General features: G+C 47.9%; 1 protein-coding gene across 2 annotated transcripts in view; it reads left to right on the top strand.

Annotated features, from left to right (window-relative positions):
- Positions 1–24,935, top strand: part of LOC142557713 (A disintegrin and metalloproteinase with thrombospondin motifs like) — a 271,698-nt gene that overhangs the window by 170,353 nt on the left and 76,410 nt on the right. For both annotated transcript variants that reach the window (XM_075669757.1, XM_075669755.1), the window contains exon 2: positions 5,805–5,891. In XM_075669757.1, coding sequence (XP_075525872.1) covers positions 5,820–5,891 — 72 coding nt within the window. In that variant the 5' untranslated portion in view covers positions 5,805–5,819. The remainder of the gene's footprint in view (positions 1–5,804; positions 5,892–24,935) is intronic.

Raw genomic sequence — 24,935 nt, 5'->3', positions numbered from 1 at the left:
GTGCTTTTTCTTTTTGCTTGCACGGCTAGTGAATGCGAATGTATGCGTTTGTATACATATTTACGCCGAGGCTCTTCATGGCGTTGAATGGACGCGCGGCGCGCTGCCAACGAAGGCGCGTGAGCCGTTTGTATCTAGCCGCACGCCTTTATCTCCTGTGCCGTGTTGTTGTACAACACGGTACATATTCTTCCATGTACTAGCCTCTATATACGTACAGAGAAATCCGACCTGCTCCATGGAGGTCCCTCGACGCAGCCGGCTATATATTAACGTTTGGGCGCAATCAATAATCCACAACTTCATGGGTTCAAAAAAAAAAGAAAGAAAGAAAGAAAGAAAGAAAGAAAGAAAGAAAGAAAGAAAGAAAGAAAGAAAGAAAGAAAGAAAGAAAGAAAGAAAGAAAGAAGTTGTGGTGGGTGCGCTGGGAAACCTTAAGTGGCAGGCCGATCTCTCCTCTTTTCTTTCATAAAGATGCATCTCTCTCTCTCTCTCTCTCTCTCTCTCTCTCTCTGTCTCTCTCTGTTCGGCGGTACGCTACGTGGCAAACGATACCCGTTACTAAGACGTTTTAGTCAACCTTAATTTCCAAAGGGTGACAAGTTTGCATTGTTATATTCTTTTCTCGAGATCATTAACTCCGTCTTCAACGAGGCCGAAAACATCTCTGTGGTAGATTATGACAGCTTCATTGCGGAGGCGGTCCGGAAAGAGTGACACGCCGGCACGTAAATAGCACGAACTCGCAAATTCGACAAAAATGTAGCTAGCTTACATCCGCCGTCTAGCTTACATCGGCGGCGAATAATTCATTCCTCTCGTATGTTGTGTGCATAACCGGCCGTAATGGTTGTACATATTTCGTTGGTGCAACACTTAAGAATGCGTTTCCAGAGCCGCTTGTATGGACAGAGAATGACGTCATTATCACCATCATCGTCTTCATCGTTGGTGAACCACGAACACCGCAAAATGAAGTCCTAGTAACTAATGTCGCAACGGCTAAGCGGTGTCGCTGTTCTGCGCCGAGAACCGTCCTGATTTCTGGCATTAGCGGCGACATTGCTATGGAGGTGGGGACTGCTGGGCTGAAATCGCAGTGCACGCACTCAGCAGTCCTATGAGGTAAAAGTCAATCCAAAAATATTTCGACTCGCATCTTCCAAAGCCTATGGGCTTTAGAGGTCTATGGGCTTTGGACGTAAAGTGCGCCTACGACACGATCTACACTTATAATCAGGTCATCGGTTATTACATCAGTCAATAATAGACCGATTTCACGACAAGTTTCGCCACTCCCAAAGGGAATAAGTTTGGGCGTGTTGGTAATTCATCATTAGCCAGAATACATAGTGCAGTAAGGACAGAGGACAAGTCAGCGCTTGTCCTGTCTCGACTTGGCCGTTGTCCGTACTGTGCTATGTATTCTGTGTTCACCGCGCCACCGCCGCTGCAAAGCATGCCGGTCGTAATATTAGTCTTCAGGGGGCTCACGGTCAACTATGGTAAGAACGATTTCCGGCTTGTACCCTGAAAAACGCACTTAGCCCTCGAATTCAAAGGCATATAGGTAGGAGAGAGAGAGAGAGAGCAAAGGCAGGGAAGTTGACCAAATATTAGGCTCCGGTTTGCTATACCCTACACTGGAGTTGGGAGGTGGGGGTTAGGAAGAGGACAGAGAGAAAAAGGTTTTAAAAAATGCGCACACAGAATAATATTCTACAATAGGAATGTAGGCTTGACTTGAAACGAAAAAAAGAAACACGGGGACTGATGAAAGGAGGACCAGACAGGACGAGCGCTAACACATAAAATAGCCCTGTGTACTAGAAGTTAAGCCTACAAGGCTTAATTTCCTACGTATACATACGAAATAGTATGCATTCTCACAAATTCGCCCAAATTTCAACTCTTACAAGAATGTAGGGTTGAGGCGACGCACCCGGCAAGTTCCTTTTACGTTATCTGGAAAAATTATACCAAGGCATTCTCTTGGGCACTCCCCTAAATGTTATTTTGGGCCCAGGAACAAGTGGAAAGCGTCGAGGACCATACTGTCAATATGGCGCCAGCAGGGCCGCCGCGCATGTGCTCTAAGCATGACAAAATTGGCCAATTTTCTCAAGTGAAATTCTCTCAGTTCTCTCAAGCTAAATTCTCTCAGCGCTCTCGATTTCTTCTGCTTGAATACCATAGTCGATTCAGTCGAAACCTCAGCAGTCATGGAGGCATTGCGGAATCAGGGTGTAGACGAGCCGTATGTAAAGATACTGAAAGATATCTATAGCGGCTGCACAGCCACCGTAGTCCTCCATAAAGAAAACAACAAAATCCCAATAAAGAAAGGCATCAGGCAGGGAGATACCATCTCTCCAATGCTATTCACAGCGTGTTTACAGGAGGTATTCAGAGACCTGGATTGGGAAGAATTGGGGATAAGAGTTAATGGAGAATACCTTAGTAACTTGCGATTCGATGATGATATTGCCTTGCTTAGTAACTCAGGGGACCAACTGCAATGCATGCTCACTGACCTGGAGAGGCAAAGCCGAAGGGTGGGTCTAAAAATTAATCTGCAGAAAACTAAAGTAATGTTTAACAGTCTCGGAAGAGAACAGCAGTTTACTATAGGTATTGAGGCACTGGAAGTGGTAAGGGAATACATCTACTTAGGACAGGTAGTGACTGCGGATCCGGATCATGAGACTGAAATATTCAGAAGAATAAGAATGGGCTGGGGTGCGTTTGGCAGGCATTCTCAGATCATGAACAGCAGATTGCCATTATCCCTCAAGAGAAAGGTTTATAACAGCTGTGTCTTACCAGTACTCACGTACGGGGCAGAAACCTGGAGGCTTACGAAAAGGGTTCTACTTAAATTGAGGACGACGCAACGAGCTATGGAAAGAAGAATGATAGGGGTAACGTTAAGGGATAAGAAAAGGGCAGATTGGGTGAGGGAACAAACGCGAGTTAATGATATCTTAGTTGAAATCAAGAAAAAGAAATGGGGGGCGTGGGCAGGACACGTAATGAGGAGGGAAGATAACCGATGGTCATTAAGAGTTACCGAATGGATTCCTAGGGAAGGGAAGCGTAGCAGAGGGCGGCAGAAAGTTAGGTGGGCGGATGAGATTAAGAAGTTTGCAGGGACAACATGGCCACAATTAGTACATGACCGGGTAGTTGGAGAAGTATGGGAGAGGCCTTTGCCTTGCAGTGGGCGTAACCAGGCTGATGATGATGATGATGATGATGATGATGATGATGATGAATACCATAGATTCGTCGCCACAGGCTGTAATTAGTTTCCGCTTGTACTTACACAGCGTCATCTCCACTCGTCCCTACTGCTCTCCGCATCTGCTGCGCTTGTACTGCCTACCTGCTGCCTCTAGCACCCGCTAGGGCACGGATTCACAAAGTTATCGTATAAAAGGATGTTTTGTAATAATGGGCGCCAAGCAGGCGTGATAGCGAGCGAGGAGAAGACAGATGGGGGCGATCGGCGACGAGGTTTGCGCGGACCAAAATGTTTGCAATTTCTGGCCCACGAGCTATAAGCCGAATGCGCAAAAATTTTCTTTCCTTCGATTGTTCCTCGACTGGATGGCACCGTCTGCATCACATCGTTTACTACTCAGATTCGACGTTACCATTTCTCACATCCTAAAAGAAGAGAGTTGCACCCTGAGTCGGCTGTTTGCATACCGTCTCGCTGGTGGCAAACGCAGTTCTCTAGTCACATTAAGGAACGGTTCCTCGAAAGTGGCCTGCGGTGTCATCATTACTTATGATGTGTCACGTACCTTTCATTCTTTCTCCACACTAAGCCCTCGAGCCATATTAAACTATTGCGACTTGCGTATTTCATGTATTCACAGAACCTCTTCCTGAACTTATTTCTCGTATTTCCTGTACGAAACGTAATCCGCATCGTATAAGTACTGCTGAACATGTAACATCACAATTTTATATAGACAGCTCATTGTACAGCGCAGCTCTCGAGTGAGTGAGTGAGTGAGTGAGTGAGTGAGTGAGTGAGTGAGTGAGTGAGTGAGTGAGTGAGTGAGTGAGTGAGTGAGTGAGTGAGTGAGTGAGTGAGTGAGTGAGTGAGTGAGTGAGTGTCGGCGTCGGCAACCGAGCGAACGAGCACCGCGAAGGATGAAAGAGCGACGCGGAGCGCAGCGGGGGATGAAAGACGCGAAAAGGAAAGCGGAGGAGGAAGGTGCAGCGGAACCATGGGGCGGAAAGCGGAGGAGGAGGGTATGGCGAAATTGGCGAAAGCGTGAGAAGAAAAGCGTAGTGCGGTGACGATGGCTACAAGATGGCGCAAGAGTAGCTAGCGTCGTCTGGGAGGTCTATCTGCGGCGGTTGCTGTGAACCGCGCCACCCACGCGCTGCCTCTCGCCATCTCCAGATTAGCGAGAAAATCCTGCCACAGTTCGCTCCGTTTCCAACGTCCCGGACGAGACAGATTGTCCGTGCCAGCCAATATATTGCGAAATGAAAACACATATAGTTGTGCGCTCAGATTTCGCGTTAGGGAGTATCGTCATCGTCAGTTAATTTTTTAGAGATGACTTTTCATTATGCCCAAACTGAAAAAAAAAACTGTGCAAGAAACACAGCGTTGATCAAACAAACGGCTAAATGAATAACCAACGTGTTTCTTCTTATGTTTCTCCGAGTTCAACGCGTATTATCTTTGTGCACGCTTTGTGATACGTCAGACCGAATGATGGGGGCGCTTGATACCCGAGTGCGGTGCACACCAGGTTACAGCCTTCTCCACGAGCCGTCCGACGTCCATACTACGGAGGGTCGTCAGTTACACTCCTGTACGTGTCAGCATTCACCTGAATCAAGCATTGTGGTCACGCACTCACATGCACTTCTCCAAACTTTCCGATCATGGAACAATGTCGGCACCAGAGCTTACAGGACGACACGCCGTGAAAGTCTAGATACGGTTTTTTCTTTATTGCTTTTTTTGGTCGCAGTTCCATTTCGCATGCCTCTTTCTTTATTTTAGTTTTCCCGTGCCAAGGGTGTATTGTTCGGTTCGCTTTTGCTTTTGGCATTTTAGAAAGGTGACGTTCTTTTCAAGCTTCGAAAAGTTAAGTTGACTTGTCTAGCCGGCTGTGCTTTGAAATCTACGTCAAGACCAGTCATGTAACCGCATGCGACTAACGGTATAAGACTGCATTGCATTTAGATCTTTTCGTCGAACAATTGTCGGAAGAAATTAAAATGCTGAGCTACAGTGGCCACAAAGCGCTTACAATCGTTCTGCGAACACTGCTGAAACTATCGGAAACGTATACGATTGCAAAAGGCTTCTGTGAGCAAACGTTACCGTAAATCACAACGTATGCTAACCTGAAACGCTAACCGCAACGCTAGAGGACGTCTGCGGGGCCAGGGTCTACCGCCTTCTGTCTACAAAATAAATTATAAGCCTTACAACAAAAAGAAATAAAAGAAAAAAACAACACGAGGTAGACCTAGACAAACGCGTGACGACAATGATCAGAAAGGCCCATGCAAGCTGGAAGGGGAAGGGGGGGGGGGCGTTGCCGGTAGCGATGAACGTCGGTTTAGAGTCTGCATATCCTGCGCCTACACACCTGTATGGCTTTTCGGCCAATCCTTCTTAATGACCCTATTGAAGCATTGCATAATAGGGAGAAATTACATGCGTAGGGTATGCTCACCAAACATTGGGGAAGAGTCACCGTAGTGGGAAGCCTGCTCGATAGTTGACCTCTGTTTTTTTCTTCTCTCTCTTTCTCTGTACTCAGGGAGTCCGGTCCACGATGACCCACGCTACCCTGGCGACGATGCTGCTGCTTCTGGCTGCTACCTGGCAATGCGACGGCGCCCAGCGGGTAAGTTTGCCTACAAGGGGCGCGCTATTTTACTTTTTTTACAGCCGAGAAGAAAGGGGGTTAACCGAGGGGCCCGATTTTTATTACTCATATCATAAGAAGCCAACAAACACTGACACCGAGGAAAACATAGGGGAAATTACTTGTGCTTAATAAATGAAATAAAGAAACGATAAATTAATGGAAATGAAAGTGGACGAAAAAACAACTTGCCGCAGGTGGGGAACGATCACACAACCTTCGCATTTCGCGTGCGACGCTCTCGCGCACGCGAAATGCGGATGTTGTGTGATCGTTCCCCACCTGCGGCAAGTTGTTTTTTCGTCCACTTTCATTTCCATTAATTTATCGTTTCTTTATTTCATTTATTAAGCACAAGTAATTTCCCCTATGTTTTCCTCGGTGCCAGTATTTGTTGGCTTCTTATGATTTTTTACAGCCAGCATTCAAAGTGCAGTTTCCTTCGAAACTTCAAAGCAGGCGAGTGCTTACTTTATGGAAGCTACAGATTAAAGCCGTTGTTTGGTTCCCCTGCCGTTCCTTTTCCGTTCCACTGTTGTGGCCCCGACGTCAAAATTGTGTAAGCAGTGATTACACTATAGACGTTGGCCTAACGCCGGCACGTGGAGTTTCACAGTGAGAAGGGGAAAGGACAGGAAAGGCAGGTAGGTCAATAAGATGAGCACTCGGTTTGCTACCCTACCCGGAGGGGGGGGAAAGGAGAACAGAAAGAGGAAACGAGGGACATTGTGCACACGGAGTGCGTGTGGGAGGAGCCGCCATAGAGCCACCTAATCATGCCTCCTAAAGTTTATTTTCTTCCATTTTACTTTACAGATGCAACTATACCAAGTTGCGTAACGTTGATCATATGAAACTAAAACACGAAAAGCCCTCTCTGCGATTCCGCGACCTGTCGTTGCATTTGCGTGGCACACGCGGTGATATCGGGAAATTTAACTGCCGGTTCGGGAGAATAGCAAAGGAAAAAATCGAGAACAATTTTGCTGGAAAACGCGGTCTCTTGACTCGCGCACGGAGTCTTGAGAATTGATGACCAAGAATGTGGATGGCCCTTCACATCAATATTCAAGAGTGCCTAGGTGCACGTTCGTCAGTGGCTACGTGCTGTCAAGGCAACACTACAACGTAAATAAATATTTTGACAGCGTCAAACCCAGCTGACCCTATCAAGGTGAAGCAACCGCCGCTTCAGCGTTTATTGTATATATGCAGTTGGTCGTGCCTTTTAAAATATTTATGCAATCGATTATTGTCTGGTTCGAACCACCTGAAGGGTTCTGCCGTTCCAATGTGTCGTCGCGGTAGTTTCCGCAGCGCAACAAAAGGCAAACTTCACCGAGCTATACAAAACCTGACCGACTGCCCAACACTAAGCGATCACCACTTTTGAATCGGTAATAAGTTACTAGTTATAATTTTGCGAGTCAATATGGTACAGGTACGTTACTGCCTGCTCACCCCATTTGTATACGGTTGGGGCAATGATCATTGGAGTTTTCCATCTTAATTTCTTCTCTCCGTCGATTACTTGCTTCGTCATCGATTGCTGGCCTTCAGTGCCGGTCGAGGCAAACCTGCATCCAGTAACCACCGGTGACTGCGCAATGGGGCGCTCAAACGTACCGACGGGGTCACGGAAACGGTCTCTTCGCCCGTGGGAAACGGTCTGCACTGAAGAGCTGTGTCCTCGAACGTGCATTTCTTTGCGGCGATCTACTGCGTCTGAAGCGAGGTCCTTGAGAGACCGTCGCAGCCCGTACTTACGGCGAGTCTGATGACTACTGCGCAACCTAAGAGGCAATGATACACTGCTGAGTCCTTGTTCGTTGAGAAATGGCTTCGGAGGCCAGCCGGTAACTTATGTGGATACGGTAGCCAAGGAAAATGTTCACGCTTAACTATTAAGAATGCCAGAGCTTTGAGAGCAGCAATACATACATTAACCTACAATAATTGTTAAAACTTGTGAAGCCAGTTCTCGCGTAAAATAAATTCGCGTCGAGTCGCTCATATGTGCCTGCGGTGGAAAATTCGCTTTCTTTAATTAAAAACGCACGGATTTTTGTACAGAGCAGCACTCCTTACGGCGTTGGGCTTCAGAGAGAGAAAGAGAGAGAAACACTAATGATACGCATGTTTAATGAGAAGCAATGTTACCCAGCGACCTAGTTCATTACTTTCAGAATCAAGTGAAATGTTTAGACGAAGACTACTCCTCATGTCTTGCCGGATGCGTATTAAAATGAAGCAGTTCAAGAAAGAGGTGTCGTTCTTACGATAGCAAATTTTTATTCACTTATTATGGAAAAAAAGGCCGTTGGGAGACTTCCGACTTGAAATCAAATCTGGTTTAAGTGTGTCTGAAAATATATACTAGGAAGTCTGAGATCCTCGTTTTGACAGCGCTTGACAAGGACGCTAAATAGAAGGGGCCGCTGCGGTGAACTAGCGCGCACAGAAAAACGTACAATAGAAACGCAGCAAAATGTGGTTGCATGCGAGCAGGTGTGGGTGCCTCAGCTCCCACGTTCGTCTACGCAACTTCAGAGCTCCTCGAAGTTTCCTCCGAGTCTCCGAAGGGCCGCCGAACCCTCCGGGCTGGAAGGTCGGCCCGCCGCCAAGCGACGGTTTTCACACACGCGCCACACCCACACGCGTGTCGCGCTTAGCGGAGGGGCGCGCCATTGCCGCGTAGGGAAACCCTTTGATTACGGCAGCGCGTGCTCCACGGACAAGCCAGGCAGCGTATACGTCTTCGCATGACTGCTAGCCTCTGTATACTTCTTACACCGTGCTGCTAGCGTATATATATAGAGAGAGTGCACAAACCCCTCATACATACGCTCACTGGCTGCGGACAGCCGACAAGTACCACCTTGGGCTACGTGGCACACGTCTCTAGCGCCGTCGGTCGCGTGCGTCTCTCGGATGGCGGCGGTTGCAGCGGAGAAAGCACCGCCCTAGGCACAATGCGCCGGACGTCTTTGACCTCGTTCGCTCGAATGCCTGAGCCTACCTCGCGGGCAAGACACACACAAACGTACACAGGTGCCGCATCTGGAAGCCGCAGGCAACGGTGACCCGGTGACGAAGGGAAGGCTCGGCGGGGATGCGGGCTTCGATGTTGGACAGTCGCCGAAGGACGCACCGTAACCGATTACGAAGCGGGCGCCGTGCCGCGCGATGGGAGGGGAGAGTGAGGGACGTAGGATGGGGGGATCCTCGCCATGGTCGGTGCCAAATGGGCTTCCATTCCAAGACGAATGGGTAGCGTGCTCATTAAGAGGCGACGGCGACGCAAGGTCTGGGGGAACCGTGAAAGCGATTGTTCGTGCGTGCTTGGCCACCAGGCCCTTCGGACCATTCGATTCACTTCGCCGACGTTTATTGAGCGGAGGGCAGCGCGCCATGGACGTTTGCGGAATGTCTGTCTGTCCATATTTGAAGAGGTAGCTTAGCGCAAATAAAACCACGGACACAAGGAAGACAGACATATATATGGACGACCAACTAGCCCAACAGTCAACTCTTCTGTCTGTCCGTGTATACCAGCCCCAATAAAGCTGGGATTTGGCGGAACTTGTGCATTCACGAGAACTGTATCGAACAGGCGGATCTTCAGCTTGCAATCATGATGGCAGGATGGGGCATCAGTCTCCTTCACGTGGAGGACAATACGTAAGTCCGCAGAAGTATCATTCTCGAGCGAAACTTAATAAAAGTAATTTAAAGCGGACTCTTGCGTCAAGGTCGGCGTAAGCATATCTGCAGATGGCCGATTGCATCGCCACCGAGAGTGATAGAGGAGAACTTGAGCAACGGGCAGTTTGTTCCAAAGCATATACGCATGTCGTCTACTTCACTGGGTCGAAGACTTGATCGTGCTGGGTTGCGCTCACGTGCCTCTTATGAGTTGTAAAGAAACAAAGCGCAGAGCTGTCCTGAACACACCTATAAGAAAAATATTTGTTGTCGTGGTTCGATAATTAACTAGACTCATCCTCAAGGACTGTTCTGTGACAACAGTATGAAGAATTAACCAAAGTTTCGTTGCTGAACGAAACTGAGCAACTGAGATAAGTTTTTTCGCCGAATGTCTGCCACTAGACGTTCAAGTCGACATCTACATCTGCCATGGATGCCTCATTCAACAATAATAATGGGTGCACTTGAATAAATGTTGCCCAAAGTATCTTTTAGAGACACACGGGGAGCGCACAACCAATATTTTTATTTCATAATGTATTGAGATAGTGGCTTATTCGAGCACCTCACATGACTATTTCTGATGAACCGTGCCTACTTCCCCGTGACTCTGGCCATGACTGAGCCGCTCATTTTCCAAAGCTGACGGATAGGCAGGCGATAACGGAATAAAAAAAAAGTGCGTTCAAGTAGACAATGCCAAAGTGAAAAAAGTACAATAAAACAGTTGATACACGTGGGACGCTGTCGGAGCAAGAAGGCGAGGCTCAAGGTCTGCTGGCAGCCAGAACAAACACGTTTGCTGCAAGCAGGTGATACTGTTATGCAAGAGAAGCCCGCAGCCGTCACTGACGGTTGCATTTTTTTCCTTTTTTTTCTTTTTTTTTTTTGCGACAAAGCAGAGTCGCCTCCGGTCTTGACGAGTGAAGAAATGCCTTACGTATACTGGCCTGCGTAGCAGTCGTGGACCTGAACGGAGCCTTTCTCTCGCGCCTGTGCCTGTCACCCCTGAGTGTCGCGCAACAGCTTTCTACGTTCGCCGTTTGGAAGACTGCGCGTGGCAAGGATTCTCCGCCGACAAAGATTGCTTCAAACGGGAGTCAGTCATCCTCGGAAGACTGAAGACGCTCTTTCGGACAGTGCGTAACGCAAGCCATCGTTTCCTGAAAGGCGTAGTCGACTTGCGACAGACCTGTGCAATGGCAGTATTCTGTTTCGACATATGTTACAAGTTTACAGCTGTCGCTATCGCTCCTACTCAACCCGAGTTAAACTGCGATTGCGAGGGTAGGTGGGAGAGAAAGCGGTGCGTGCAATGCTAAATTTATACGATCCTGAATTTATAACACAGACCTAAGCACTAACTTCAGCATCACGATACCTCTTCCTGTTTAGGAGGCCAGCAGGAACTCGCGAATGAAATTCCGCTGCAACTAAAGCACGTCATATACCTCTAATGTACGTGGTCTAAACGCGGCCGGACACCTACTTCGAAACGCTCGCTCCGTATTACCTAGCAGGCCCCGATTGAGACTTGTTCCGCAGCTCCGCCTAATTGAGGAGTGCCGCTTCCTAACTGTACAGTAGAGGTAACATTTTAATAAAAGTCTTAGGATAAGAAGTCGCTGGAGGAGCACTGCTTCACTGCAGTGCTTCCGTGACGATGTTCGGAGGGACTGGTTGCGAGTTCTTAGTCCAGGGAGCTCAATGCCTAAGTAGAGGAACGGCGCTTCTCTAAACAGAGAAGTGGAGGAGTATAAATTGGATTCATGGGGTATACGTAAGTGTAATGGCCTTCCAAATCACCGCAATGGCTGTTAGAAACATTGTGTATAGTGGACGGCTCCGGACAATCGAACCAGCGAGCTCAGGCTAAGCAGCAGGACGCCATAGCCATTATGGCGTCGAGTCGAGGGCCTGTTTGCGAATACAACGGTTACTTCGACTAGCAGATTATGTTTATTAACCATGGAGGCCCGGCAGCTGCAGCAAGGAAAAAAACGGGAGCAGAGCCCGGGCAACCTTCAGAACAGTCCCGCTGCTTGAGAGAAGGGTCTTCCATGTCCGTCTACCGCGCCCGCGCCGCTGCAACAATGTAGCGAACGCGTACAGGGTTCGGATCATCGGCGTGCACATTTCCTCGGCGTTGCCGCGCATGTTGAACAAATCTCGGCGTACAGGCGAGCTGCGCTCTCGATGCGAGAGGCGGCAAGTGAGCCGCGTTTGCTGCCAATCAGAGCCTGACCGCGGGCTCGGCCGGTGTGGGCGCCGCACCGCGCACCGGGCCGTGCGAGAGCGCCTGCTGACCCGGCCCGATCCTGGCACGTGCGCTGCAGGAGGAAAGGGAAGCGAGAAGAAGGGCGCGTGCTCAGCGCTGGACGGACAACAGGCAGCGAGGAAGCGACACGGGGAAGTGCGCTCTCGTTTCCGCGGAAGAGGCTAGTTGCACAAGCGGAACACTTCCTCCGCTGCCAGCTAGCCATACGTCTAGACGCGGCTCGAAGGCCGACGCCGCGCCGAGAAAGAGCCCGAAGTGGCGCAAAGCCGATCGCTTCATGCTTAGCCGAACCGAAGTGCCCAACGTGAAGCTGTCATTCCTAAGTTGCAGAAAAAAATGTGGCTGTTTGTTTGTCCTCTTTGTCTGTACAGCAGGGACTTGCTTAATGTAGTTTAAGGTTAAGACTGCTCCCAAGCTATAGAGTCAGCATTGAGGAACGTCGGGTTGGGATGTTCCAGACGAATGTTGAATACGTGGGATTTTTTAACGGCTGCAATAAATTTAATAACTCGTACGTGTTGGCACCGCTATCAGATTGTCGCCGCCACTGCTGCCTATGAACCCGTGACTTTGCACCGAGAAACAAAACGTGTCGACTGAAGCCGCTAGCACGGTGAGTCTGTATAGATCAACCCAACGTCGCGGAGTAAGTCGTCAGGCTGACTCCCTTGGTGCGAGACGGATCGCCTTTGCGCTCTATATGCCCCGCCAGACTGCGCTCTGCGCATTGTCTGTTGACGCGTGATCATCCTTCTTGAGCAAATGCGAATTATGCAAATTTACGTAGATCATGAGAAATGTACAAAAAAGGATTGTGGGGTATACTGCATAAGAATCGTGGGAAAGAAAGGGTCCGTTCAATAGACGTAAGGGAAGACCATACACAAGGTGATGTATAGCTGCTTCGGGGCTGTGTCCGAGACTGCGTGCTACTTCCCTTCCTGGAACAGATGAATACTGGCACATTGTATTCTAGATGCTTACGAGTTCGCGTCATTTGACGATCCTCATTGCTGCATTAGTCCGATATGGCCTGGCCATCCTTCAGTGACGGCCTGGGAAGGCATCGATCGAGACGACTGGCAAACCCATACATGTGCCATCTCAAAAACCGAGAAGAAAACACAGAAGTACACTGAGTAAGCACTGGCGCCATATACATGCTTCCTGTTTCCGGGAAGAGTATATATATATATAATTTTCAGGAAGTAAAGGAAACGGCAGAAGCGGATAAAGGATATTTATGACTTCTATATGTTGTAAAGCCTCCAGGCGAACAACACTTCTTGAACTTCCAGCTACAAATATACGCCCAGAAGCAAAAGCATCACGACTTATTGCCAGGAAATCGTTCCTTCCATGAAGGGCCCGGCCAGCATGAGCAACTTTCCTATTACAGGGGCGTGCAATATTCACAACGCGAGCGAGGAGTGCGGCCACAGTGCGGCTCAAAACTGGTCGGCTTGACGGGAAGGCGCAGTATCACCGAAAGGGAGAAGATAAATTTGGTATGATAAGCGAAGAGCTTTCTTAAGCAAGTACGCTGCGCTGGTTGTCCTATAGTCGCAATATGAGAGAAAAAAGAAGGGTGGGGGAAGCGATACATTACCAGCAGATAATATTTCAACATACTGTTGGCTTATGGAAAAAAACAACGTATACTGTCGCGCTCGATAGGAGTTGCAACATGGCAGTCCGTTGCCGAACGACTCCGAGGCTGCAGAGCCTACAAGCAAGCACTGTTGTACGCTCCGTATCCGTGACAGTACCTAGCGCTGCCAACCGTCCCGAATTTAGCGAGACAGGCCCAACTTTTGATTGAATGACCCGAATACCAATTTGGCCCCGTCGGGACGGCTAAATTGGCTTTCTTTTTTTCGTTTTCTGCTCAACAATAACCAATAAACTAGATTTCCTTTTTATAATGCCTGACATCTCGGTTGCACATTCTTCTCTTTTGTCTTCCGTTGCATTGTCATAGACATAAAGGTGATCTTGTATTTGTCGAACGGTTCACAGTGTACCTCTATCTTCATTGGATGCCGTGTTATCCAGGCAACTACTGCACCTTTCTTGTTGTAAATCGCGACATGGTACGACTAGAAAATATTTTAAAGCTCTGTTGCACTTACAGTCTGTCGACTACTGGTACTAACAGGGTCGTCGTCGCCAGCGCCCCCGAACTAACCTACCTCCCCCCCCCCCCTCCCTCCTTCGTTCACTCGAGAGTTTTCCACTTTAATGGTAGTGCCGACAAACGGTAAACTGGTCAACTGAATGATTTTCCAACTACTGACAGCACCTCCTTTACAAGAAAAATGGCACCTGTCATTTTTCTAAGTGAATTAAAAAGTGACGTGTGTATACGTTGTTGCAACTCATATTGAGCGCGTTAGTACGCAGTTCTAACATCATTATACGTTTTGAAAATATAATGTGCATTGACAGTCTGATAAATTTCTTCAGACGAATGCTTAGAATGTCAAGCAAGTTGTCGGCACCATCGAACAGATCGACGCCTTGCGTAGAGCAATGATAGAGACAGCTTTTTAGCATGTGTTATTCTTGCCAAAATTAGTTTCACATATAAATTAGTGTGTCATTCCGAGTACAAGTAGGTTTACCACGAAAAAGAAAGAAATATATATAAGAATCGCACGTGGATGAAAATAACAAAATTGCCATTCTTACTAACAAATACGCAAAAGCAAGAACCAGTTCACACCCTCCCTCCTTCTCCCAACACCTCCTGTATATTAAAAAAAAAGAATAGCAATGGTTAGCAATAAGTGACCAACGCCTTATGAATAACCATAACTTGGTACGCCGAACTCATTGAGAGTGCAAGGCATCGCGCTCCTCGTCAAGTCGCAAGCAGTGAATAGCTTGCCACGACCCGACGGTGGATTGAATCCCTCGCGCTGGGCTCTGGTCGAGTGGAATGACTGCGGCGGCCACGTGCAGGCACATCCATGCGCGCAAATCCGATTAGCGCGCGTGTAACACCAGAAGGAAGCACGACGAGCAGCCGCTGCGATGGGCGTGAGGTCACGCGCTGCTCGCGCTGCCGAAGCTCGGCATTGTAAGCAGTGGGCGAGGCCGGCTCGGCTGACGCTGCGAGAAAACGGTGAGGAAAAAGAGACCGGAGAAGAAGAAGGTATCAGAAATGTGAAGTGTGGGAAGATAGGGAGGGAGAGGGAGAAAGTCGATGAGGAATACGTTGTGAGCTTGATGACCGGGTTCAAGAAGCTGGAGAAACGCTGAGAGACTATAGGAAAAAGGAGTGACGAATAAAAAGGAGAAGTCATGTGAAAATTGAGACTACAGCATTACAGACTGAGAGAGATACGTTACAATGGGTTGGTGCAAGACAGTGAAGGGAAAGAAGTACAGAGTGTGTGATCACAGCGGTGCGTCTGCGTCAGCGACGACGAAGATGAAGTGTGGAGGCAAGTAATGGTGATACGAAGAGAAAAAGATAAAGAGATGGGAATATACGAGAGGCGTAGACCTTATGGCGAGGAAGAAGACGCACGGAAGGAAGGTATGAATGGAGACGACGAAGAGGAAGGCCTGATGAAGAGAGAGAGAGAAAGATACAACAGGAGCCGCCATCAGGAAACACAAACATTCACACGCCTACACACGGGAGAGAAAGTGCTAGGTGGAAAGAGAAAAGGCGAGAGGGGCAGAAAGGGAGGGCTGCCCTTCCATCGAGAGAGACACAGTGTTCCGCTCGATCGGAGCTTCCGCGTGAGGACGGGGGGGTCGGTTGTTCGGGGGTGTCCCCAGAAACGAATGAACAATGGACGTGCAGCGCGTGCGACGGCGGGGTCTTAAAAATAGCGTCCGCCGCGGCTCGTGGCAGCGGCTGTCCGAGTGGAGAGAGTCCGTATTTATAGCCGATCACTGCCCTACATAGCCGCCGGTCCCAGCGAGCGGCGGGCGCGCGCGCGCAGCGTCCACACAAGGGCGGCACACGCCACCGGCAATTATCGCCGCCGCGGCAAAGGCCACTTCCGCGCTGACTCGACAAGAGCCGGCAGGCAGGAAGGAGAAGAAAACGGCTGCGGCGGGAACACGCCCCTCCCTCCCCCCCCCCCCCCCTTTTGCCGGCGCTCGTGTGTGTCACACCCGGGCCTGAATCGCTTTCTGACAAGCTTTTACTCAAGGTGTAAGGAATGACAAGTGACGTGTACGACGCGCTTGTACTGGTTCAACGGGTGCTGTGAGCGCACGTACAATTCAATGGTGGGGGCCACCACACCGGAGGTGGTGTCAATACCTGTGTTGTAGGTTAAATGAGGCGCATATCTGTCACGGCTACCGGTTAAATAGGCTACGGGCGCTGCTCTGGAGGCTCAAAAGTTCGCCACGTTGGCGTTTTGAGATAATCGCGTACAAGTTCACGTCGTGCTTGTGCTTCGCATGCAGCATGGTGGGGTTCACAAAATGCATGTTTTTCCTTGCTTTTTTACAAAACCGATTTGGATGGGTCTTAATGCATCAGGTTCCACTAATTACGTTCGATTAGTGAACGTTCGCAACTATAGCGCTAAATTAATTTACTGAAGCTAATTGCATTAAATTACATGGTGATATTTAGAACAGCCCTTCCGGCGGCGATTTGCCAGCCTGCTCCTCGCTTTCCCTTTCCTGTCTAGTGCATATATATATATATATATATATATATATATATATATATATATATATGTTTTCAAGACAACTAATAATAATAATAATAATAATAATAATAATTACAACGCAGCAGGTGCATGGGGGGAGGGTAGTGGTGAGTTGTAGCAACAGGTAGGTTTAGCCTGGCGATCAAGCCGGCAATTGCTGCGCCCGAGCGTCTTTTATAGAATCACTGTGGTGTTTCACCACATGTTCACCAGACCGGTCTCTCTTAAGAATGCGATAAGGAGACGTGAAGTTTATTTGCGGGCTATAACTGGTCCTTCGGGGAACACAAGGAGTGGTAGCCACGTATGCGGAAGGTCCTTTTGTTGCAGGTTTTCCAAGAGAGCATCCTTTTCGTCTCGAAATTTTGGGCACGACCACAAAAAAGTGTTCACTGTCTCCTGTCTCGTCGCATGTCGTACAGTTCGGAGAATTGATACGCCCCGTCTTAAATAACCATGCTGATGTACTAGCAGATCCTGTCCTTATTCGATGTACAAGTGAGGCTCCCTCTCGACGAAATTTCGGTGCATAATCAGACAGATCGCCCGTAGAAATGCGTACATATCGGAGTGGCAGGGCTCCTTCACCTGAATCTCAATGCACCATTTTCGTTTATTACGGCATTCGGACAAATCGAAACTGCACGAAGCTTTTCCAAGTTAATCAAGGGCCAGAAACGCAGTATTTGACCTACCACGGCCGATACGGAATACCAGACGCGCGCTTCCGACCGACAATATGCCAAGATAAAGCTCGCGCAGTTTAGGTCGCCATGTCAACGAGATGTGTATATACGACCAAGCGCGTGCCAGGGAATTTCGTTCTACTTTCACGAGTGCCGAGAACCACAAAATTTGAAGGAATAATCCAGTCTATGTGTCCTTATTTTTGTGCTAAGGAAATCAGGTTACCCGCGTTCTTTTAATAGTCCTGTATTTGCAAATTCTTAACGTAAACGCCAGATTTCAGCATGTTTTATGCGTTGCTATGTGAGTATGTCTGTAGATTAATGTCCCTGAAAATCCTGTCGGTAAACTTACTATTCATTCCACACCTTTACGTACACAAGCCAAATGTGAAACTCGATCTTCAGTAGAATATGCCACGTTTGCTTATGTTATATTTTGCAAAAACATACGTTATTTAAAGTTCACTCGGCCGTCTAGCGACAACTTTAATGACATTGGAGCAACATTTAGCGGAAGTTTAGCGACTCCTTTGTCTCAGTTTAGCGACACTTGATAAAAAAATATGGCAACAATGTCCATATGGCTGTCGCTATAGCACGCAGTCGGCAAGACCATATTTAGAATAGCCGACATGCGCATTGTCGCTGCTGACAATCACCATTTACAGCAAAAGGTGTCGCATTAAAAACAAAATGTCCTCCAGGAACTAATCTTTAGGCTAAATTTTCGAGTGGTCATCCGCCGGCTTCAAGTGAAAACGGCCTCAGCGCACGGCGCATACAGGAAGTTGTTTGACCAAGCGAATGGCTTATCAGAAGCGGACTTCCTAGACTGTTCTTGGCCCAACCAGAAGGCCACCGCCGACTTCAAGAAACGCAAGATCTGGTCAAAAACGTCGCGCGACACGTGCGGATGCACGCGGCTCGCGCGCATAAACGCACCACGCGGGTTTATTAAGGGGGCTTCCTGTCGCCTAATGCTGGATTTAAGGCTCAATCACACCGGCTACTTGATCGATCGATTGATTGATTGATTGATTGATTGATTCTCTATTGGTTTATCACATATAGATGTGATAGGAGGCGAAGGGAAAAAGCCAGCCATTCAAGGTTGGCTTGACGCAGTCCTTCGCCGCCATGCATACTGGCAATGACAACAGCACAGGCACACACATTTTGCTCACATGGTCGTACACTTTCACAAAACCATCATATTAAACACATCATTTTTTACTGTTCTACGTAGGTCATCATGCGTTAGCATACGTAACTTCACCTCAGCGTCGAATGCCAGCACAACATTTCATAACAATGTACGCGTAGTAATAGTGACATTGAAACAATATAATTAAATACAAATCATAAACAGCTCTATAGAGGTCAATGCTAGGCGAGAAAGAACGTGTACAAGTCAGATAATTTTAGTTCGCGAATATCGATTTGTTTTTTTATTAAACTCATTTAGTAGACGTGGTAGTTTGTTTTGAAGCATTTGCCGACCATAGCCAGTGCGACAGCACGGAATATTCCATATTTCTGTTGTTCTTGTGTTATATGATACCTCCTTTGGATGGAGATTTACTAAACTCACGAAGAGAGATTTATGACAGTCATAGTTCAGGCGGACTTGAGGAGGTCGCGCGACCATTTGCGACTGGCGACCAAAAGGTGACTGAACGCGACCAATGCTCACACCAGCCATTCCGGGCGAGCGCGACCTGCGGGTCGCAATCCCGGAGGTTATCGTTCTCGGCGAGAACTCTATCTACGCAGCTCGCGTGCACTTCGCTGGCTTCGCGTTCGGGCAACAGCCATGCATTTTGATTCGAGCGAAGAGGAAGACGTCGTCACTGTGCTGACGTGCTGTGCCGTGCGCGGTGTCAGCTGTGGCAGTGCGGAAGCCTCCGAAGGAAAAGCGACGCTGTAGTGTGTGCGCCGCCGTTCGCGATATGTGGCCGGCCACGCAATCCTGCTAGAATGCCGCGCGCGTGACGGGGAGTAATATCGAGAGTAATTTGTAACTTCTAGTACGCGTTGCGTGGGAATCGGTGCATACTTTTCGTGCTTTCTTCTGCTGCTGTCTAGTTTCCTGCGATTGCTGCCGCAAACATTCGACACGTTGCTGGAAGTGGTATGCCCCAGCATCACGAGGCAAGACACGAATTAGATTGCTGTAGTCTGCCATGGTGGCGTGGAATTGGTGCGACGCAGGAGGAGGAGGCCGTATGAAAGCACATGCTAACGTAACTTTCGGCGCGCCGCTGATTGGTTTAGCTGTTTTGCGACCACGGTCGTGCGGCTGAAAAATAGAGCAGCGAGCGACTATATATATATATATATATATATATATATATATATATATATATATATATATATATATATATATATATATATATATATATATATATATATATATATATATATATATATATATATATATGTATATATATGTATGTATATGTATACCCGCCGTGGTTGCTCAGTGGCTATGGTATTGGGCTGCTGAGCACGAGGTCGCGGGATCAAATCCCGGCCACGGCGGCCGCATTTCGATGGCGGCGAAATGCGAAAACACCCGTGTACTTAGATTTAGATGCACGTTAAAAGAACCCCAGGTGGTCGAAATTTCCGGAGTCCTCCGCTACGGCGTGCCTCATAATCAGATATATATATATATATATTACGAGTCAGTTTATATGTATAGCCACCTACGCTGCCACACCAGATGTGTTGGTTAACTACTCTGCTGTCTACGAAAATACGCAATCAAATAAACAAACACTACGTAAATATTCTCACCACAACAAATATGATGCGTCTTGAAGTACATCATTATGAATGAAGCGAAGAGATTTCTATGAAAGCGTTTGCCTATTCGCGTACATACATCGACAATCATCGCCAATGGTTTCTGCACATTCTTTTTATAAGTTGCCAGCAAGCGTTCTAAATCAATAAGCGGTTATAAAAGATAGCGAGGAATAAAAGAAATACATGGCACCGCGTACACATACGATAACTACACTATGCTGTGAGAGACGCTGCGGCACTGATAACCTTATACGACAATCTGATATCGTAAGCGGGCTTAGCGCCGCAACAAGCTAAATGTTTTTTTTTTCTATTTGGTCCCTTCCTAGCTGATTTCCAACGCAGAACCGGTGTAACGCGACGTCCGAAACTAAAACTGCGGATAGAGAAACCGCGGAACGAAGTTTGCGCATTCGAGGGAAGCAGAACAGAGAGAAAGAGAGCAATTGAGCTGCACATACTCGGAGCTGCATGCGCTTGACGTCTACAAACACTCACCGACGCCTGTCGACTACAGGCGCGTTCTCTTCGAGCTGTACATGCATGTTATAACGGTACAAGTATATTCGCAGCAATGTTCTCTATTGTTGGTGACAACGTAAAAACGCCCATAAGAACGCAGCGTAGCTATCCCTTGCTCTGAAATAGGGCTGAGTCAGCAGGACCTCAATGGCAATCATACACAAATGATATGCAAAGCATAAAGTTCGCTTATTGACACCAAGAGGCATTGCGTGTTTAAAACAGCTGTTGTTTCCTTACAGATCTGTTTTCGTGTCACTGGTGTCAGGTTAAAACGTGAATATCTAGGCCACGTTTTATGCATGACCCTGATATCCTGCTCAGCCAAAGATAATATTTGAGCTGGAAACAGCTATATTTTATTGTACAATTGGCCTAGCATTTACATTAGTAGAGAAAAGTCATTAAGCTGTGAGCGCACTCCAACTGGCTCGGCTCGCTTTCAGATGTGAGGGGCAAGCGCACTGTGCATTTGTCGGTGAGGCTTGTTTATAATTTTTAGGCTGCCACCGATTATAGTTAAGATGCTCTACCGTGGTTCCGAAGTGCAAGGTACCCTTAAGAAAAATTAGCATATTTTGGGGCTTATCTTAGTTGTCCCAAAAGATTAACGATGCTTAGAGATGATGGAGGCCCACCTCGTGGAGCGATATGAGAGGTTATCGCAAACTCCAGCACGTAGCTATACTCTTGCAGATGCCACCATTTATTACACCCTACCTTAACGCCCAAAACAAATATATCTCCCGTTCAGAGAGAACATCTCAGAATTCTCCCCATACCTCGTAATATGAGCCCCAACTATCACAATGAGAGACGGATGGAACGGGCCGAGGCCCTGCACACCCGCTTTGCAACTAATGAGAAAACAGCGCACGTTGATGTGACCGAGATGTAGGGACGCCAGTGTTTTTCGGTCGCCGTGGTCAATTATATGCAGGGAAAACCATATCGGGAAGCTTAATTAACCAACTAACCTGGAGGAGGCGGAGGAGGCTGCCATTGCCTTGGCCATCCAACATTCCCAACACGTACATTATCAGCGATTCTAAATTCGCTGTTCATAATCATGCTAAAGGACGCATCTCCCCAATATCTAAACAAGGTCTCAGCCAACACTCTAACTATAGCACTGACCAAATCCTATGGGCCCCGCCCACTTCTCACTCCCCTGCAATGAGGCCGCCCACCAACAATCTCGACCTTTAGCCTTCCGGGCCCACGGCCCCACACAGGCTGGGACGGAGAATGAGGAAATACAGACAAATCGGTGGTCGACACCCGGCCGCAAGGTCACGTATCGATAAATTACACAATATTATAACATGTGCAGACTTTACGACCCCCCGGTGCACAAATCGCTAACCAAACGGCAGGAGCTCATTTGGAGCAGCTCCAGGCTGGCTCCTTCCAAACACCAATTATATACTCCTGCATTGATCCCACCGAATTTACTCATCAGTGCAAGCTGTGCCGAGCCCACCAGGCCGACCTCTTTGACATACTATGGGGCTGTTGAAGTATACCCATCCTTAGTAGTCCACACGGCTTGCAAATTACTCCGGCACACCGATGGGAGGCCACACTGTCCAGCTCCGACTCGAACGAGCAGGTCTGGGTTGCAGGGCGGGCAGAGGCAGCCGCCATGAAGCAGGGATGCCGGGCAGACTAACCGCTGTCGCTTCCCGCATCTGAAGAAACCACCATCCATTGGTTTCAAATAAACGCTTTATCCTCCTATCCATTAACACTGCGCTGCCGGTACTTTCAGGTTAGGAACGGCCTGTACGTTTTAACTTGGCATAGCGTTTCCCACAGAAAAGTAGTGAGTGCAGTGTTAAATAAAGGAAGCGTGCACAAAATTGATGACGATTTCTTTTCGGACACCAAAATAAACCACAAATTATGCAAAGCGTGTTTAGGGAGCGAGACAGAAGAATAAAGGAATATTTTTTCGTACCCAAAGGGAATGGCAGCTTTACCCTACCTTGCACAATAGCTTTTTAGAGCATTGTGCTACCATCCACTAATCGGGTCTGGATGAACAAGAAAACAAAGACTAAGGCCGGTGCTCATACTAATTGCGCCGATGACGCGAACACAACGTCACTTAAGGTCTATAAATACGTAATGTATATCCGGGCCACCGTATGCCCACCAAGGTACACGCGTGGCCACAATGCGGGGACTACATTCTGTTGCGGAAGGCTAGTCGGGTGGGACCCACCCTTGCGCGCTCACGACCCGCCGACGAGCGGGCTGCGGAAGGGAACCGGCGATACCAGGCCACAGCGGATGTATGCAGGCGACGCCCAGCTTGTGGTCAGCGCCTCAGCCTTTGTTTCTTTTTTCATTACTTCGTAGCAACTGCAGCAGTAGTCGTGCGCCTTTGAACACGCAACCGCTGACTGACCACAAGCCGTATATTATGCTTAACCGAGCACCGTATGCAGCCACGCTGCGCCTGCAGATGATGTGCGCGAGTTCTTTGCGTGGGACCAGGTACATCGCCCCGCGTGGGCCGAAACGGAACTAGCCGAGCAGCGGCAGCGTGATCCAGGAAATAATCAGGTGACGTCACTGTACAGGCAAGTGCTTTACTTCCGCGGACTTCCTGACCTACTTGTTTAATAAAGGGAAGGTTGTAGAAAGCTACGAAAAAAAAAATGCTTCGTGTACACCTAAAGTGTACGAGCGCTGACTCGATTATGCTTAATGAGCGCGGAAGCTTAAAATAAGTTTTGAAATGGCAGCCTGCGTGATGAATTACGTACGTTCGAACCGATCGAAGCTGACGTCGGGTCACGCAAGAGGGCGTACGGCAAGCGCGGGGCGTCACGTAGTCGCCAACGCATATTTTTGAGAAAGGCGTGTCGTATTGTGTCCGCAAGAGCCGTATAGAGAATTAGGAAAAGGCGTACTTACACTCTGGAAGCTTGAATGGGGTCTTCACCCTGTCTTCCGAGAAAGCACGACTAGGGTGAGTGTATGAAAAAAAGTGCTGTAAGTAGGAGTAATTAGGTACGCTTCTTCTCTAAACATTTATTTTACGTTCTAAACAAAATTTATAGATGTTATTCCACGTGTACATGAAAGCTGTATGATATCCTGTAAGAGTATAACCTTTAAATTTTTTTTTTTTGTCCACTAATGCACATATACGTTTTGCAAAGATCCCTTCTGAACTATGCGAACTGCGCATTCACAAAGGGAAACTATTGCTATGGAACAAAGCATTTGAAACGATTCTTGTTACCGACAATGTATACTCTTCACACATGCTAAAAGTATACCGAAGAGAGCTATGTTAAGGCTGAGTAGTCAATTTGAAGTCTTTAGGCAATTTTCAGATTGTCTTACCTTTATACGGGACGCTCTACTTGCCGCTTTTATTCGAGGTCACGGCTATTGATAAGCGTATTTCCAGAGCCCACCAGCAGTTTGACCATCCTTTCTCAGTTCGTGGTATTAAAATCTCACTCAACAACGTCTTATTCATCTCAGGCATTTCGTCTCCTCTTTTCACCGGAATCAATCGCCTTCTCATCGATACATCTATCGTCTGTCAGTATCTGATAATGTGGTTAAACCGGATCAGTTTTCCCTCTTGAATATCGGCTCAGATGCGCGTGACTACGAACTTTCTCACTGCATGCATTCACCTTATCTGTGACCTTGTGTAGAAGAAGCGAGATCCCATAGGAATGTGTGTGTCGCAGCCGCAAAAAGCCGCAAGAGCGTGGCTGATGTTCTTAACGTGAAGCCGACTGAGTCAGCGTCGCAGGCACGTCGCTGAAGATTCCTGTTCGCCTGCGACGGTATAGCCTGTTAACTCATGGAGTAGGTTAAGTCTAATGACTTTCCAAGCACGTTTCAGCCAGTCATTGCTAGTGGCACGAACAGACATTTTTTTTTTTCAATTGTCATCTCGTACTCTACGTTCATATTTCCCACAGTGCAAGCTATACCCAACAGGGCTGCCCTGGTTAGCCTATCTGCCATTCCTTTATCCTTCTCTCTCATCTTCTCTATGTCTTTCCCGCCGTCCTCTCATTTTCATCGAGCGCGCACATTAAGGTTGCTTTCGCAACGAGAATGCAAGGACACACGTGCACTGCTTCTCTGGGAAAACGCAAATTTCGTTGGGCTGTCATGTTCCGAAGCTACATAGAGCCGACATAGCTTTTCGACAGGCAACACTTCCATAATTGAATTCGTTAGTAATCTGCGCGAGCCAACTTGGCTTCACTGGAGCATACCTAAACGCACGAACGAATAGCGGCACGTGAGGAGACGGTGGAAATTCATTGCTTGCCTGTTACGCAAAGCT

Source organism: Dermacentor variabilis, chromosome 9 (genome assembly GCF_050947875.1).
Source record: "Dermacentor variabilis isolate Ectoservices chromosome 9, ASM5094787v1, whole genome shotgun sequence".
Taxonomy (NCBI): domain Eukaryota; kingdom Metazoa; phylum Arthropoda; class Arachnida; order Ixodida; family Ixodidae; genus Dermacentor; species Dermacentor variabilis.
This window is presented reverse-complemented; position numbering and strand designations above follow the sequence as displayed.